At 47.1% G+C, this 15,534-nt stretch overlaps 1 protein-coding gene across 6 annotated transcripts in view; it reads right to left on the bottom strand.

Annotated features, from left to right (window-relative positions):
• Positions 1-891: 891 nt before the first annotated feature.
• Positions 892-15,534, bottom strand: part of LOC309523575 (uncharacterized protein) — a 58,582-nt gene continuing 43,939 nt past the window's right edge. For 3 of the 6 annotated variants that reach the window (XR_014215448.1, XR_014215451.1, XR_014215452.1), the window contains exons 4-6: positions 3,271-3,419; positions 2,607-2,757; positions 892-2,204 (exon numbers count right to left, since the gene is read on the bottom strand). Coding sequence is in view for 1 of the 6 variants with exons in the window: in XM_082207508.1 (XP_082063634.1) it covers positions 2,149-2,204; positions 2,607-2,757; positions 3,271-3,419; positions 5,722-5,833; positions 6,794-7,210 (885 nt within the window). In the remaining 5 variants the exon portion in view is untranslated. Of the gene's footprint in view, positions 2,205-2,606; positions 2,758-3,270; positions 3,420-5,721; positions 5,834-6,793; positions 8,124-13,619; positions 13,757-15,534 lie in introns of those variants that run through there. The other 3 variants (XR_014215449.1, XR_014215450.1, XM_082207508.1) reach the window with 2 other exon arrangements.

The raw sequence follows: 15,534 nt of genomic DNA, 5'->3' as shown, positions 1-15,534 counted from the left end.
AGCTGGCAAAAGTCCAGGCCATTGGTGAGATGGATGCCAGATCTTTATCTGTTGTCAACCCACTCTGCAAAATAAGCTAATCAAGAGCCTCTGGCTCCAAGCTGGGGGTGCATTTTTTGTGAAAGGCACATTTTGGGAATATGGCTCTCTAAGCGAGGACAAAATTTGGTGCCACACCCAGGTCTTATTTTCACAATAATTCCTTTTGATGCAGTTGCTTTTTAATGGATCTTCTCCATAATAAATGTTGCTGCTGCTGCTGCTGTGCGCAACTCTGCTGGGCACCCTGTGCAGTGGAACGCCCCACACCACTCTAAATCTGGAGCTGAACATGCTCACCCTCTTCCCCGAGCCCCAGGTGCTGTAAACAAGGTGCTGTAAACTCCTGTTTTATTTTAGTCTCTCTTGGCCATGCTCTGCTGCTTGTGCCCCTTGCTCCTTTCTTTGAGTTCAGCTCTCCCAAATCAAAAGACGGGGGGCATATTTCTGCATTGACTGGCAGCCGTTCTGTGGGATTTTCCCAGCTCTGACTGGAGACATCATGGTCTGAAACGGGGACCTTCTCATGGGAGCAGGAAGCTGCTCCCACACTACATTATGGCCCTTCTGCAAACCAAACTGGGGGTGATTGCTGTGGAAAATAAATGTTGTCATCTAATAACCTGGAGCTGTCAGATCAGGGTCCCAGGCACCCTTCGTCCCAGAGGGCGATACCTTAAAGAAGGTTTGGGGAGCCTGGTGCTGAACTGCAACTCCCAACAGCCCCAGGAACACAGCCGGCGACCAGAGGTGGGGGGTGCTACAGATCCACAATATCTGGAGGGCCAGAGGTTCCCCACACCTGCTTTAAGGTGTTGCTTTCAGCTTCAAAACAGAAGTACTCTCAACATATTTAATTAACAATTTTATTTATTAATAAAGGAATATATACCATTAAATATATCAAAGCAGGTTACAAAATCAGAAAGATAAAAGTCATAGGATATAACCATAAACACTAAAAACAATCCAAAAGTAAAAACGTTAAAGGCGCACCCATATACCATTGTGGGAGGTGTGCCCGCATAGGCCTGGTGGAATGAAACAGCAGGCGTTTAAAAGTTGGCACAGAAAGCGCCCTCTTAATCTCTATTGGCAAGGAGTTCCACAGGTCTGGGCTGATGACTCTAAAGGCTTGGTTTCTCGTTGCTGTCAATGGAGCCTCCACAATTCAGGGAATATAAATGCGTGCCCCAGAAATTTAAGAAAGGAGCTCTCAGGTGCATGCTTGGGTGAAAAATGGGTCCTGCGTCTCAAAAGGCTAAACTTTAAGGGACAGTGGCTACCAGATTCCAAAGAACCAGTTCTGTCCGGGGGGGAGGAGGGAAGGCAGAAACCTCAACAGGATCCTGAGAATACTTCTCTGGACAGCTATGGCAAGGACTGCAATAAAACAGTGATATATGAACAGTGTTGGATTTACATATAAGGCTAAGCAAGCTATAGCTTAGGGCCCCACTCTCTTGCGGGGGGGCCCCCCCAAAAAAAGGAAAAAAGAACTGGATGTGCATTTCCAAAAGATAAGATAAAAAACAAGTAAAATAAAACCTACATACAGCAACAGTGTTTTGTGTTGTGTATGGACCTATTTGCATATATTCAACAGAAAAAACAACGATAATTTACATATAAACTAAACAAGCTATAGCTTAGGGCCCCAATATCTTGGGGGCCTCAAAAAAATGTAAAGGAAAAAAGAACTGGATGTACATTTCCAAAATATAAGATAAAAAACAAATAAAATAAAACCAACATACTGCAACAGTGTTTTGTGTTGTGTATGGATCTATTAGCATCTCTTCAACACAAAAAAGTGATAATTTGTTGTTGACAAAGGACAGCTGGACATATAAAGAGCCCCATTACCTCCAGTAGCTTAGGGTCTCATCAAAGCTAAATCCGGCCCTGGATATGAAAGGCAAGAGCAACGAGTGATTTCTTAGCAGCAAGCTAAAGCCAAGTGCTGCTGATCTTCAGAAAACCTTTTCAAAGACTGTGCTCAGAAGACCAATCTCTATTACAAATACACACCATGTATTTTTAAAAATGATTATAGGAATATAACTGATAATAGAAATAGATATGAAAAAATTTATCCTCCAGTTTTCTTTATTTTTCCTTCTCCTCCTCCTGCTCCTCCTCCTGCTCCTCCTCCTGTTCCTCACCTGAGGGAAAAGCCAAAGAACCACGGGTTAAAATTGGTGCCTGGTATGTGCAACCATATGCTGTATTTTCATTAAGCTGTTTTTTATTCTTTCTGGCAAGAAAATGGGCACACAAGGAAGACAGCAAACCTTTGTGCCCTTCAGAGGCACATGCGCAGTCTGCTACTGGCCTCTGGACTCCTGGGGGGAGGGATGCCACCCCTTCCACGCAGTGAAGGCGACCCTGGCATGGCTACCAGCTGCCCACAAATGCGCACTGGAATGTGCTCCAGACTGTGGTGGGACTCCCCTAAGCCCCAGCCAACATGGCCAGCGCTCATCATGGATGATGGGACTTGAGACCCAACATCATTGGGAGGGCCATGTCCCTGGAATTTGTGAAGACAGGATTCTCAAAAATACCTCCTGCTTGCGGCTCCTGGAATCTTGCGTCACGCTCCAAGAAGTCTGCTTCAAACACCTGAATGGCTCTGTTAAGTGCCGGATTATCGCTATATGTATTTTGCACATCCCTCCTAAGTATCTCGACCCCCATCTTCTGAGCCAGATTTTCCTGGAGAGGACAGAGATGGGTAGACATTTACTCCAGGTGTTTACAGAAGACTCAGAGACACTGGTTAAAGAATTTGTGAGTGACAGAAACAAACTAAGCAGGTGGGGTTTTGTATTTATGAAATCTACTAATGAAATTGAGATTTATGTGGGATGTAGTAGTTTTGTTTCTTATGTGGCAAAGTTTTAAAATACGCTCTTGGAGTATGCCTCTTTCCCTTTTCTTTCTTGCACTGAACGTGGTTCTGTGAGGCTGCATGGGGAAGGTGATTGCAGCAAACTAAATAGTCCAGGGTGGCGACATTCTGTGGTGCGGTTCTCATAACTCGGATCTGTGTTTGTATTTATGAACTCTGAAAATGAGATTTATGCAGGGTGTAATAGTTTGTTTTCTTACGTGGAAAAGTTTTAAAATACACTGATGATGTTGACTGGCACTTGGACCTTTGGTTAAGTTTGATAATTAATTTGCTCGAAAACACAATGAATTTAAAGGAGGAATAGAGTGACTGGCCTGGTAGTGGAGAGTGGCAGGTAAGGTGGCAGCGATGGCAGCCGCATAGGTGCAGCAGCAGCAGCAGCAGCCAGGGATCCAAGTCCTGGCTGGATATGGTGCAGGACGTAGCACAGCTGGACGAAAGGCGACAGGCTGCACAGGAGTACCTGGGGTGGGAGAGGAGGCGACATTGTATCAGGGTTGTGATTTTCTGAAGAAAAGGAGAAACAGAACAAATATTCCCATTGCTTTCTCAGTATAGGAACCTTTTGCAGTTTATAATCTATTCAGGATGTCTACAACACGCATCCCAGAAGCAGAAGAGGAAATCAGTATATAGCTCAGAGTGGGTGGCAGAATATCCATGGGTGACAAACACAAACCCAACTGCACATTTGACATCAAGCTGCTGCTGCTGCTGCTGCTGCTGCTGCTTCTTCTTCTTCTTCTTCTTCTTCTTCTTCTTCTTCTTCTTCTTCTTCTTCTTCTTCTTCTTTGTCTCAGCCTGTGTACCAGGCAGGCATGGTAAACAAGCACCCTGGACACAGAAATAACTTGCACCTCTATGGACAGCTGTGAGTCTAAAATGACTCCCAGGCTGCGCACCTGGTCTTTCAGGGGCACAGTTACCCCATTCAGGACCAGGGAATCCTCCACAGCAGCCCGCCCCATCCTCCAAAATCAGTACTTCTGTTTTGTCAGGATTTAACTTCAATCTGTTAGCCGCCATCCATCCTCCAACCACCTCCAGGCACTCACACAGGACCTTCACCGCCTTCACTGGTTCCGATTTGAAAGAGAGGTAGAGCTGGGTATCATCCGCATACTGATGAACACCCAGCCCAAACCCCCTGATGATCCCTTCCAGTGGCTTTATATAGAGGTTAAAAAGCATGGAGGAGAGGGAACCCTGAGGCACCCCACAAGTGAGAACCCAGGGGTCTGAACACTCATCCCCCCCACCACTTTCTGATCACAGCAGAAGGAAGGAGAAGACCTACTGCATAATGGTGCCCCCAGCTCACAATCCCCCTAAGCAGTCCAGAAGGTACCATGGTCAATGATATCAAAAGCCACTGAAAGATCCAGCAGATCTAGGAAACAGCTTTCACTTGTGACCCTAGCGCACCAGAGACCACCACAACCAAGGCAATTTCTGTCCCATGATGGGACCTGAATCCTGATTGGAAGGGATCCAAATGGTCCTCCAGGCATGCCTGGAGTTGTTTTGGGAATGCTTGTAGTTATTGCTATGAAATCCTATGCAGGTTGCCTCTAAGCAAATAGTATTACAAGAGCCAGCTCAGCTATGCATGTTGTATGCAATGTGTTTAACTTGCCCTGCTGTGCCAAATCCTAACCCCTTTATGCCTCCCCTGACTTGTGGCAAAATCCCAAGCCCATTCCCTGCTATATTTGAAGGCAGACCACTGCTGAATGCAGCAAGGAGTGACAGAATGTAGTCGTGGAAGGTGAAGGAGGGGGGTGGAGTGACTATTGGCTCAATACAGAGGGACTTACTGATGGGCCCTTTCCACAGAAACAAAGATGTTAATTTGCTTAATTCTTGTTTGAAGTTACAGAGAATTTCCAATTGATGGGGGTGAAAACCATGCAGCAGATATTTCATGCAGATTTGTGTCAAAACAATTAGCAGTACAAAGCCCAGCAAAGCACGTAATATGTAATATTTTTCTTACACTTCTAAACCATAATGCTTTTCTTGATGTATTTTCATTGAATAAAGCACCGCGTACCACGTGTGTCTTTGTAATGGATTGCTCTGAAGTTATTTCAGCACCAGGTAAAAAAATACCCCCCATCTTCTCTGCCCCCCTCCCTGCCCCACCTGTCTTGCATTTTACCCAACCAAAGGTGACAATCCAAGCCACCACCAAACGCCCAACTATGGATCTCTTGGTCTGAGTTGAATACAAAACCAGATGCTTTCTTCTTATTCCCAGCTGCAAAAACCACAAACACCAATTTAGGAAAGGCATCAAGTTGAGTCCTAAGGCTGCGATGTATCTCCATTCGGACCACAGCCTGATGAAAGTGTCGTGGTCAATACCCCACACACAATGGAAAGTTGCTGGTTTCCACCTTCATACTAGCATGCAGTGTAACAGCTGTTGAGGAAAATGCCAAAAGCTCTCACAGCCTGCTACACAAACCATAAGAGTCTACCCAGCCCTCTTCCTCCCCTATCCCAACATACAACCAGCTCTTGGGTTTATAAATGAGTTCCCTCTTTCCCCAACCCATTCCATATGCATCCTGACCCAACTATCAGGATTTACCATCTGGCCAACCTAACTGCAGCCTTGCAGGAGAAGAATACAATGCTAGTCAAATATTTGTAGTTCAGAGGATGCACACCTAAACAGCATAAACACCAATTAGAAATGAGCATAAGCAGACCAGTCACACACAGTGCACATTCTCCCACCCCAAACCAAGTCAGCTCACCGCCAAAATCTGGAGTCCATGTTCCTGTAGCTCTTTCGGCAAATCTCATTACACGTTGGAAAATATTCTGCCTGTTTCCCTGAGGAGCCTGTTGTCGGCCAGGAGGCACTTTCTATGAGACACATGACCCAAAGTATTTTATTCACACACTTTAAAGTGGAAGGATTTCAGGGGGAGATGCTCTTTTTCTGCATGTGGGGTGGGGGTTCCTTGTGGCTTGAAGACCAAAGGATCACTATTCAGACCTGCATTATTCATAGAAGCACAGAATTGTAGAGTTGGAAGGGAACACCAGGGTCATGTAGTTGAACCCCCAACAGTGCAGGAATCCTTTTGCCCAACGTGGGCATCAAACCCACAACTCTGAGGGTCTCATGCTCTACTGACTGAGTTATCCAATGACTCCTTCAAGTAAGGGGGGGATGGGCTGTTGTGCTAAGGGCTAATGTTGCACGTCCAGGTAGAAGAGCTCATTGGCATTATTTTAGGCTCTATGGCAATTGACTTTGTGACATGATAGGGGGGAAGTAATTTAATTTTTTTAGAGTATTTACCTGCCACCAATTATGTGGAAATCTCAAGACACTTTAAAACCATGTCAGAAAATATGCAATCATTGAAATACAGCAAAATAAACAGGCCTACAGGAAAAAGATGCTTAATATCTTATATAATATTATATAATAGCCCACACTGGCTGGCAGCAGCATCCCCCCAAATCCATGATGGGAAAACATGTTTCCCACCCAGAATTGCACTCATGTTTCTAGAAGGAGTAGCAGAGGCTGCCCCCACCCACTACTTTCTTCTCCCAGGCATCTGAAGACATGAACAGCTCCCCTTCTCTACCTGTGTGCCACAAGCCTGAATTGCAAGACAGTTCCCACTTTGGTACAATGGGGAACAAACATGCAGAGGATGAGTTCTGAGGGTCCCCAACAAAGTCATTTCCCTAGGCCCACATGCCACCCTGCTGCTGGCTGCCCACCCACAGGAAAAAGGCACTATTCTCCCCACAAACCGAACATAGCAATAGCACAATAGCTTGTGGGTTCTGCCAACTTTTCCCTACCTTTTCATCCGGACGTCGCTGGGCTGGAGCCTGCCTTGGAGCCTGCGCTGGAGCCTGGCTTGGAGGCTGCGCTGGAGCCTGGCTTGGAGGCTGCGCTGGAGCCTGGCTTGGAGGCTGCGCTGGAGCCTGGCTTGTAGCCTGCGCTGGAGCCTGCCTTGGAGGCTGCGCTGGAGCCTGCCATGGAGGCTGCCTTGGAGCCTGCGCTGGAGCCTGGCTTGGAGGCTGCGCTGGAGCCCTGGTCGACGGGTCGTGGGGCCCGCGCGATTCAAACACAGGCTCTGGACGGCGGCAGGGCACCAAGCTTTCCTGGCGCAAGAGAAAAGAGGTGAGAATAGGAGATCGGATCCTGCAGTTCTCCCAAGCAACCTGGGCAGGAGAAGGTTCTTCGGGCTTCTCGGGCGGATTTTTCTTTTCCATTCCGAGGATGCTCCGGCAAGTCCTCTCTGTAGCAGCCTCCGCTTCGGGACACGCGCGCTCTCCTGGATGAGTCCGAGCTCCGGACACAGCAGCCGCCAGCAGAGATTCCAACCTGGGATGTGTTGCTCTCCCCAATTAACTGAATTGTCGGGGAAAGGCTGGAACTCGCGTGCTGCAGTCGGCCAATAAAAGAAGGAAGTGGGCAGTTCTGCCCCCCTCCCCTCAAGGCGTTGAATGTGCTTGGGTCAGTTGCCCTCCTCCAATGCCAAGTATGAAAACAAAGTGCGATGGGATGCCTGAGAGCAAGTCAAGGCCACTAGCATGACTCAATGCCCTTTCTCATCCAAAACAGAAGTTTCTCTCCCCGCACACACACTCTCTGTGTGTTGTGTTGGGTGATGGCATCCAGCGACATCCAGCGGCCTTGTCAGAATTCCTCTAAAGTTACCTTTTGACTACAAGCTCCTAAGACCCAGTGACAAGACTTAATGTATGGTTTATGATACACCAGTATTTCCAAACTTCACTCGTTCAGTCTTATTATTTCAGGCAATAAAACTGCTTTCTTCATTGTCAGCTCTGAAATGGTTGGCAAAGGTAAAGAGCCAGAGTCCTGCAGCTCCGCTGTGTTCGACACTTCTTTAATGCTGTCCCGCTCGCATTCTCAGCTTCACAGGGCTACCTTGGGCCAGACCTTTATCAAGATGGGCCTCCTTCACAGAGGGTGGTTGTGAAGATGCACTCAGGAAAACACCCGAGCGTTTGTTTCGCGATTTGGAGAATCCTGGCATGCTGCAGGCAGTGGGATGCCCACTGACACGGGGAGGGAGACCAGGCTGGAAGGAGCGAAGAGGGGGCATGAAGTACGGGGTCTGGAAAAGGAGGTGGGGAGCGATCCCCCTCCCGCCGCTCCAGGATGGGAAGTGCGTCCCAGGGGAAGCGGGTTGGGTGGGGGTTGCCAGGAGCAGCACGATGCCCCTCCAACCCCCGGCTTCCATTCTCCAGGCAGGCGCCCAGCGTGGCCAGCTGGCAAGGGCTCTTTCTTACTCCAGCCTTGGCGTGCAGATCCCGGGTTCAGGCCCAGATCTCTGGAGCGGAAAGGCTCTTGGGCGTGAATATGAAAGGCAGCATCTGTCAGAATAGGGCATACTGAGCCAGTACAGATGAACGTGACTATTGGTTCGCTTCCTATGCCAACTGCCTTTTAGGGCACATCAGAGGTGGCAGAGAGAGGTAGGAGAGAGACTGGCCTCTGCAGTATGGGCTGTGAAACATAAAGCAGTCAAATACAACATTCTTAGAGTGGACATGTTTAGACATGAAGAGGGATGTTTATCCAGCCAGTAGATGAACTTCCTGTTTTCTCCTAGGCTGGAACAAACTTCCTCTACATGTGACCAGAGGTGGGCATGACTTTACCTGTGCAGGTAACAAAAGCACAGGAGTGGCCACCACATCTCTCTCTTCTCCATTTTGCTTTCATCAAAGCATCAAAGGAACTATCTCCTTATGGGATAGATTCCAGGTGTATATGTTTTGTAACAAGTCTGCCTTCAGGGATCCTTTTGTGAACTGAATGAAACTATGAGCTATTTTATACTTTTATACAAGACTGTATTGTGTCTATCTTTTTAGGAGGGAATAAAAAGGGAATTACCAGGAAACTTATTTTAGAGGCTTAAACAATCCTGGCAAAAGTGTTATCCGCTGTGTAAGTTTAAAAAGGGGACTGTTACTCTGCTAAATTGTAGAATTTGTTAACACAAGTCGGGAAGGATATAATTAAACAATATATCCTCTCCTGCCTCCCTGAACATTCCCACATACAGAAGCCCTTACCTCCCTGTCCCCACCCCAACTCTTAGGACCAGAAGCAAGAGGCAGCTTTACTGAGCATGTGCTCCTTCCCAGGGAGATGAAACTCTGCACTACTGTTCCCTGAATTGCTCGCGAAGCAGCCATACTCCAGGCTCTTATTGTCACAGCCCTGCAGGATCAGACCAAGGCCCATCTAGTCCAGCTCTCAGCAGCCCAGCAGATGTCCAAGGGAAGCCCCAAGCAGACTCCAAATGCAGCCCCACTCTCCCCACTGGGGACGCCTGCAACGGGTAGGCAGAGGTAGACTGCCTCTGCGGCTGGAGGTGCAACATGGTCTAACCCTCCATGAATTTGACTAATCCTCTCTTAAAGCCATCCCCGTCAGTGCCTCTGGAAGGAGGAAATTTCAGTGTCACTAGGCACTCTGTGTCTGGCCTGAATCTTCCAACATTCCGCTTTCTTAAAGAGATCCAGGTTCTGATATTACGAGGGAGAAAGCATTGCTCTGCACCTTTCCCACATCATGCATATTTCTATTATGTCCCCACTTTCCCCCCTCTCCCATAGCCCCAAAGCCTCATATGTTCTACCCCTTCTTAACAGGGGAATCATCAGAACCTCCCATGTCTTGGAGTAGATGACCCTCGGGGTCCCTTCCAACTCTACAATTCTCTGAATCTATTATTCTAAGCTGCTACAGCAGGAAGGGGAAGTCATGACTCCTCAGACGGTTGGTACATCTACATCTGGAGGGGGTCACAGTAAAGGCCCTTTCCAAAGCCCCAACTTCCCCATCCTTTTTTTTTTTTTTTTGGAAACACCTGGTTACTTTTCTTGTGCAGGCATATTTTGTCTGTGATATTCTAACAGTGTTCCTTATAATTTAGCAAAACAAAGATCTAGGCATTTTGTTTTGGCCAATATAGCCAGCATTTGCAATCTTGGCACTGGACATTCTGCTTCCTGAAGCATAAACTGACACCCCCCCCAGCACTAAACTCCCCCCTCCATTGTTAGAGCAACAATAAGGGTCACACACTTTACCACCCATGCATTCATATATACCAGGAGTGGAAAACTCCAGATGCTGCTGAACTACAACTCTTATCAACCCCAGAAAGCATGGCCAATGGCCAGGGATGAAGGGAGTTGTAGTTCAATCTAGCCCCACCAGCCCCGCACCAGCTCACTCAGCCCTGCAGCACCCAGAGACCAGCAGCTTCCTCCACAGAGGTAGCACCAGCTTCCCTTTGCAGAGATGGGTGGGGGGGACCTCTCTTGGCACCAGCGAACAAGGGGTCGTGGGGCAGGGCAGAACTCCTAACAGGCTGCAACAAAGGGGCAATAGCTCGGCAAACCACCTGAGTGCCAGCCACAGCTCCCTTGAGCACTGAGCACAGAGGATTGGTAGGAAGTGGGCATCTTACTAAAGACTGTGTGGAGGGTGCCCTTGCAACCAACCATAGCCCAAATCTGCACCTCACATGAATGTTGGGAGATTTGGGGGGGTGTGTTATATTTATTATTACTACTTTCTTTTTTCGAAATTTTAAGCACCTAAGAATTTTGTGCCCAGGAAAATTGCCCTGTGACCCTACCCACACAACGCCACTGTATTTCCCCCAAACCACAACCAGGACAGATTTCTGTCTCTTAAGGGGCTTGCAGTTGCTTCTCCCGATTCTCTTCTATGTGCAAAGCTGCCTTAGTTCAAAGGTTCCTCACCTGTGATGTTGTGGGTGATGGTGACGTTGGAAAAATGATCCCCTTTGAGCCACCCCCCCCCACTGGCAGCCTCTTATAGGCCATGCTGCCACAATGAAAACACAACCCCGGGAACTCAGGTATGATAGCTACATTGCCAGCCCCCAACAAGGATTGACCTCAGGCTGCGAGAAGACTATCTAGGAGCCCCAACCTGGCTCTGATATACCCACACAGCATAGCAGCATAACCCTGTGTCAGTGGGGATAAACACTATCCCCATAACTTAGGCTTGTCCAGTTCATGACCTCTGTCAGCCAAAGAGTGGAATCAAACTGCAGGCTGTTGTAAAATTGATCTGAAATATGTTATATGCCCTATTCTACTCGCAAGGTACATAAGTAGCCTCACAATAAGATGAATTCCACTGAATGCTTTAAACATTCTTCAGAAGCTTTTGTCATAGAACACAAGTGCGGGCCTTTTGAGGGAAAGTTTCCATAAAAGGAGGAGAGCTTTCTAAAACATATGGGGCATGTAACCTCTACATGGTAAAAAAACAGAGGAAAGGTTAGATAGGAAAGAGTTGCAGCCCTTGAAGTCAGTCCTGAATATTTTTAGGAGAATGGCTGCTGTAGGTCGAGAGGCATTTATCTCAGTCTCAAGACACAACAAAATCAGGAAGAAGCACAAAAATAATCCAACACAGGAATAACATAAGTCACAAGCAGATAGATAGACCATCACCGCTTCTGATTCAACTTCAGTTGAGTTCATTTTAATTTAATATCACTTAATTCATCCTATATCATTTATACCCCACTTGATTATCAAAAAAATTAAAGCAAGTTTACAAAAACACCTCATGTCATGTAATGTCACTTCATGCTTAATGAAGCAGTGAAATACAGGCACACATTTCAAAATATTGCCATGACCATTAAACTCAGCAGTAAGCAAAAGGCTTTCCACACCCTACAGCCTTCCACATGTCTTCCAAAGGCCCCTGAACCTGAAGGCTTTACGGAGGCTTTACGGGGGAGAGTACAGTGAAGGCAGGGAGTTCCAAAGTGTTAGTGCTCTTGCCCTAAAATAGAGATTTCTTGCAAGTGTGGAATGAGTCTGACGTGGCAGCCGTAACAGTCCCAGCTGTGCAGGTTGCGTAGGCACACAGGGCGTAAGGCAATCCCTCAAGTGTAGAAGATGCCAAGCCACTACACAAGGGGCTTGAAATACCTGCAGCGCCACAGTTGCATCTGCTCCACAGATGTCTCTAAAGTAAGGTTACCAGATTTTTTCAATGAATCCGGGGACACTTTTCAACTTCCTACTAAATAGATGGATTTTGTCAGGGGACTGATTTGTAAATCCGGGAACTGTCCCCGGGAAATGGGGACTCTGGTAACCTTACTCTAAAGGCCCCTCACCTGTGCTATCTATATATCACAAATGACTAAGCATCAACAAAGCCTGCACACTCTCTCCATCCCTAGAAGTCATATCTCACCATCTCTTTTCTAAAAAAAATGGGTCTAAATCTCAGTCTTCCTCTACTCTGGTCAAGGGTCTGAACATTTTGGACCACGTCTTTACAATGACTTGGGTGAAGGAATGGATGTGGGTGCTCAACAAATTTGCAGTGACACCAACCTGCGGCTAATGCTGCAGAAGAAAGCATTCCACGTGGCCTTAACAGATTGGAGAATTAACAAAATGAATTTACAAAGCTTCTACACTTAGCCAGGAATAATAATGCACAAATATAGGATAGGGACACCTGGTTTGACAGCAGCACATGTGGGAAAAAAATCTAGGGGTCTTCTTGGGCCTCAATATTAACCTGAGTCCTGGAGGAGAGGATTGCTGAGGCTCTAGAGAAGGGGTGGCCAACTCCCAAGAGACTGCGATCTAATCACAGAGTTAAAAACTGGCAGTTTTTTTAGGAAGGAGGAAAGCCCCATTTTTAGGGGAGCCAAAGTTGTTGAGCTTCTTTGGGGGGAGCCAGTGATCTACCACAGACGTCCAATGATCTACCAGTAGATCACAATCTGCCTGTTGGGCATGCCTGCTCTAGATATTATGACTAGGCTCTGCCTCCATTGTTGGAGGCAGTGGTGCCTCAGCATCCCAGTTGTTGGAAACTACAGGAGGAGAGAGTGGTCTTGTGTGTGAATCCTGCTTGTGGGTTGGCCACTGTGAGAACAGGATGCTGGACTGAATGCTGACTGAATGGGCTACTGGCCTGATCCAGAAGACTCTTTGGATGTTCACTGCTGAGGATCTCATGAGAGATCTACCACAGGAACTGGGATGAAGGAGGTTCATAGAATCATAGAATCATAGAGTTGGAAGAGACCACAAGGGCCATCGAGTCCAACCCCCTGCCAAGCAGGAAACACCATCAGAGCACTCCTGACATATGGTTGTCAAGCCTCTGCTTAAAGACCTCCAAAGAAGGAGACTCCACCACACTCCTTGGCAGCAAATTCCACTGTCAAACAGCTCTTACTGTCAGGAAGTTCTTCCTCATGTTTAGGCGGAAAGACATTGGCCAGGGCAAATGTTTAGACATAGACTGGTGTAGACAGTGCTGGCCTGGATGGGCACCTCATTTGACCTGGTAATAAAGGATCTTCTGATGTTCCTCTGGGTGGAGATGGTCAAGAGATGGTTGCCACCTATGGATTCCCCACTTCTGGCACCACTTGTGTTTATGTTGAGCACCCAAGAGCTACAAGCTGCAGCTCAAAAATGACCAGAGCGTGGCCCAGGAAGAAGTCCAAGGACCTGTTGCTGGAAGCCACAGGAGTGGAGGTGCTCTTTTGCCCCAGACTTGGTTGTGAGCTTCTTTAGGCTAGGCTTAGGAAGTGCATGCAGGAACTGAGCAGGCAGAACTAAAAGTATTTTATTTATTGTGAAAGCATTCAGAGGAAGGTGTGTGGTCCTTGCCTTCCAGCCTTTCAAGAGTCAGAGGAGTCTGCATCACTATTTTTCATCCAGGCACACTTCAAGGACACATTCCATCTAGGGAAAAACACGCAAGAAAGTTGTGTAGTCTCCAGAAAGTAAGGAGGGGCTGAGAGAGGTTGGGGGGGGCTGCATTGGGGTTTCTCCACACTTGGGCATGCGGAGAAGCAGAGGGTATTGTAGGGGACTGCTCTGGTCATTGTCATAATGTGTTTGTCTACAGTTGTGCATGGCCATTGTTGCCTGAACAAGTCCCTGATTGGTGGGTTGTGGCAATATTACCAAGATTGCTTCATCTCTAAGATGAAGAAGGCAAGCCGAAGAAGGTTCTGCAGAAATAGTAATACCAGTACTAATTTCATACCTGCCATTCCTTCCAAAGGAGCCAGGGGCAGCAATCACACAGGCAATAAAAGAATAAAAACACAGAAGAAAAAACTTGTGGACCTCCAGATGTTACTGGACTCCAACTCCCATCAGCCCCTGCCAGCAAAGCCCAATGGTCAGAGATAATGGGAGTTGTAGTTCAGCAACATCCGGAGGAGGTACAGGTTTTCCCCACCTGGATTTAAATACTTATAATCAGTTCCAACATATGCAGGCTAGATAGATATCTACTTCAAGGGCTTACTGGAAGAAAGGGGTCTTCGGCAGGTGTTGAAAAGACAACAGACACAGTGCCTGTCTATTATTTTAAGGAGAGGGAATTCCAAAAGGCAGGGACCCCCCACTAAAGACTAAGCTCCTATATTGTGTGGAAGGGAGCCTGTGATCAGATGGTTTTAATTGAATCATTATTAACAGCATCACTATTGCATTATGTGAATATGGCTTTAAAAAAGGACTGCATAAACTCATGGAGGCTAAGACTACCAATGGCTATTAGCCAGGGTGGTTATGCTCTGCTTCCATGACCAGAAGCAGCAGTGCTCCCAAACAGCAGATGATGGAAACCAGAGGAAAGGAGAGAGCTCTTGCACATGGGCGCTGCTTGCTGGCTTCCCACAGGCATCTGGGGGACCACCATGAGAGCAGGAAGCTGGACTGGATGGGCTACTGACAGGTTCTTCTCATGCTCTTTTGGGCCAATTGCAGCCCAAAATGTGGCATATAAATCAGACAAGCAATAAATAAATGACCCTGTTTAATGCAGGGAATCAAGAGCTATGGAATCTCCAATAATTGACTGGAAGGTGGCAAGGATTCCAGTATTAACAGGGCCCCATTTCTTCCTGCACTGCAGGGGGTTGGACTTGATGAGCCTCAGAGTCCCTTCCAACTCTACTGTTCTGATTCTGAGAGTTCCCACACTGTGCAGAAATAGTTTACATTCCCTTTGTCCCAGGCATTGCATTGTTTTGGGTTTTCAAAGATACTAGGAATGTATAAAACCACTTCTTATCTTCTTCGTCTTCTTTTTCTTTTACACAGGAAACAGCAAAACACTGGCACTGAATAATTTCCCAGACTCCCAGCTGTCATGCCTCCCTCAAACTCCTGATAGCAAACTGATCAAGACCTGAACAAGTCAAAAGGTCTTTTTGTATTGCTTTTAAGTTGCATGATTTGGAAAGCTAAGTTTAGTAAACAAGGCAAGTTTTCAGCTAACCTCACCATATGAAGGACTCCACTTAGCCATCTCCCCCCCCACACCTGGAACAGGTCACTTCTCCTGCAAAAGAGTTGAAGCAACCACTCTTTGAAGTGCATTTTGAACTTTTTCTCCCTATCTTTCTGAGTATTTATTGCATCAGCATACTGTGCTGGCCCTCAGAGGAAGGTTTTGGTCCCTCTCTCCCAACACTAGAGCTGGGAAGCTAAATGTGGGAAGATCC

The sequence above is a fragment of the Podarcis vaucheri genome, assembly GCF_965113315.1.
Source record: "Podarcis vaucheri genome assembly, chromosome: Z".
Lineage (NCBI taxonomy): Eukaryota > Metazoa > Chordata > Lepidosauria > Squamata > Lacertidae > Podarcis > Podarcis vaucheri.
The sequence above is the reverse complement of the archived record's forward strand: the minus strand, read 5'-3'. Positions and strand labels throughout refer to the sequence as shown.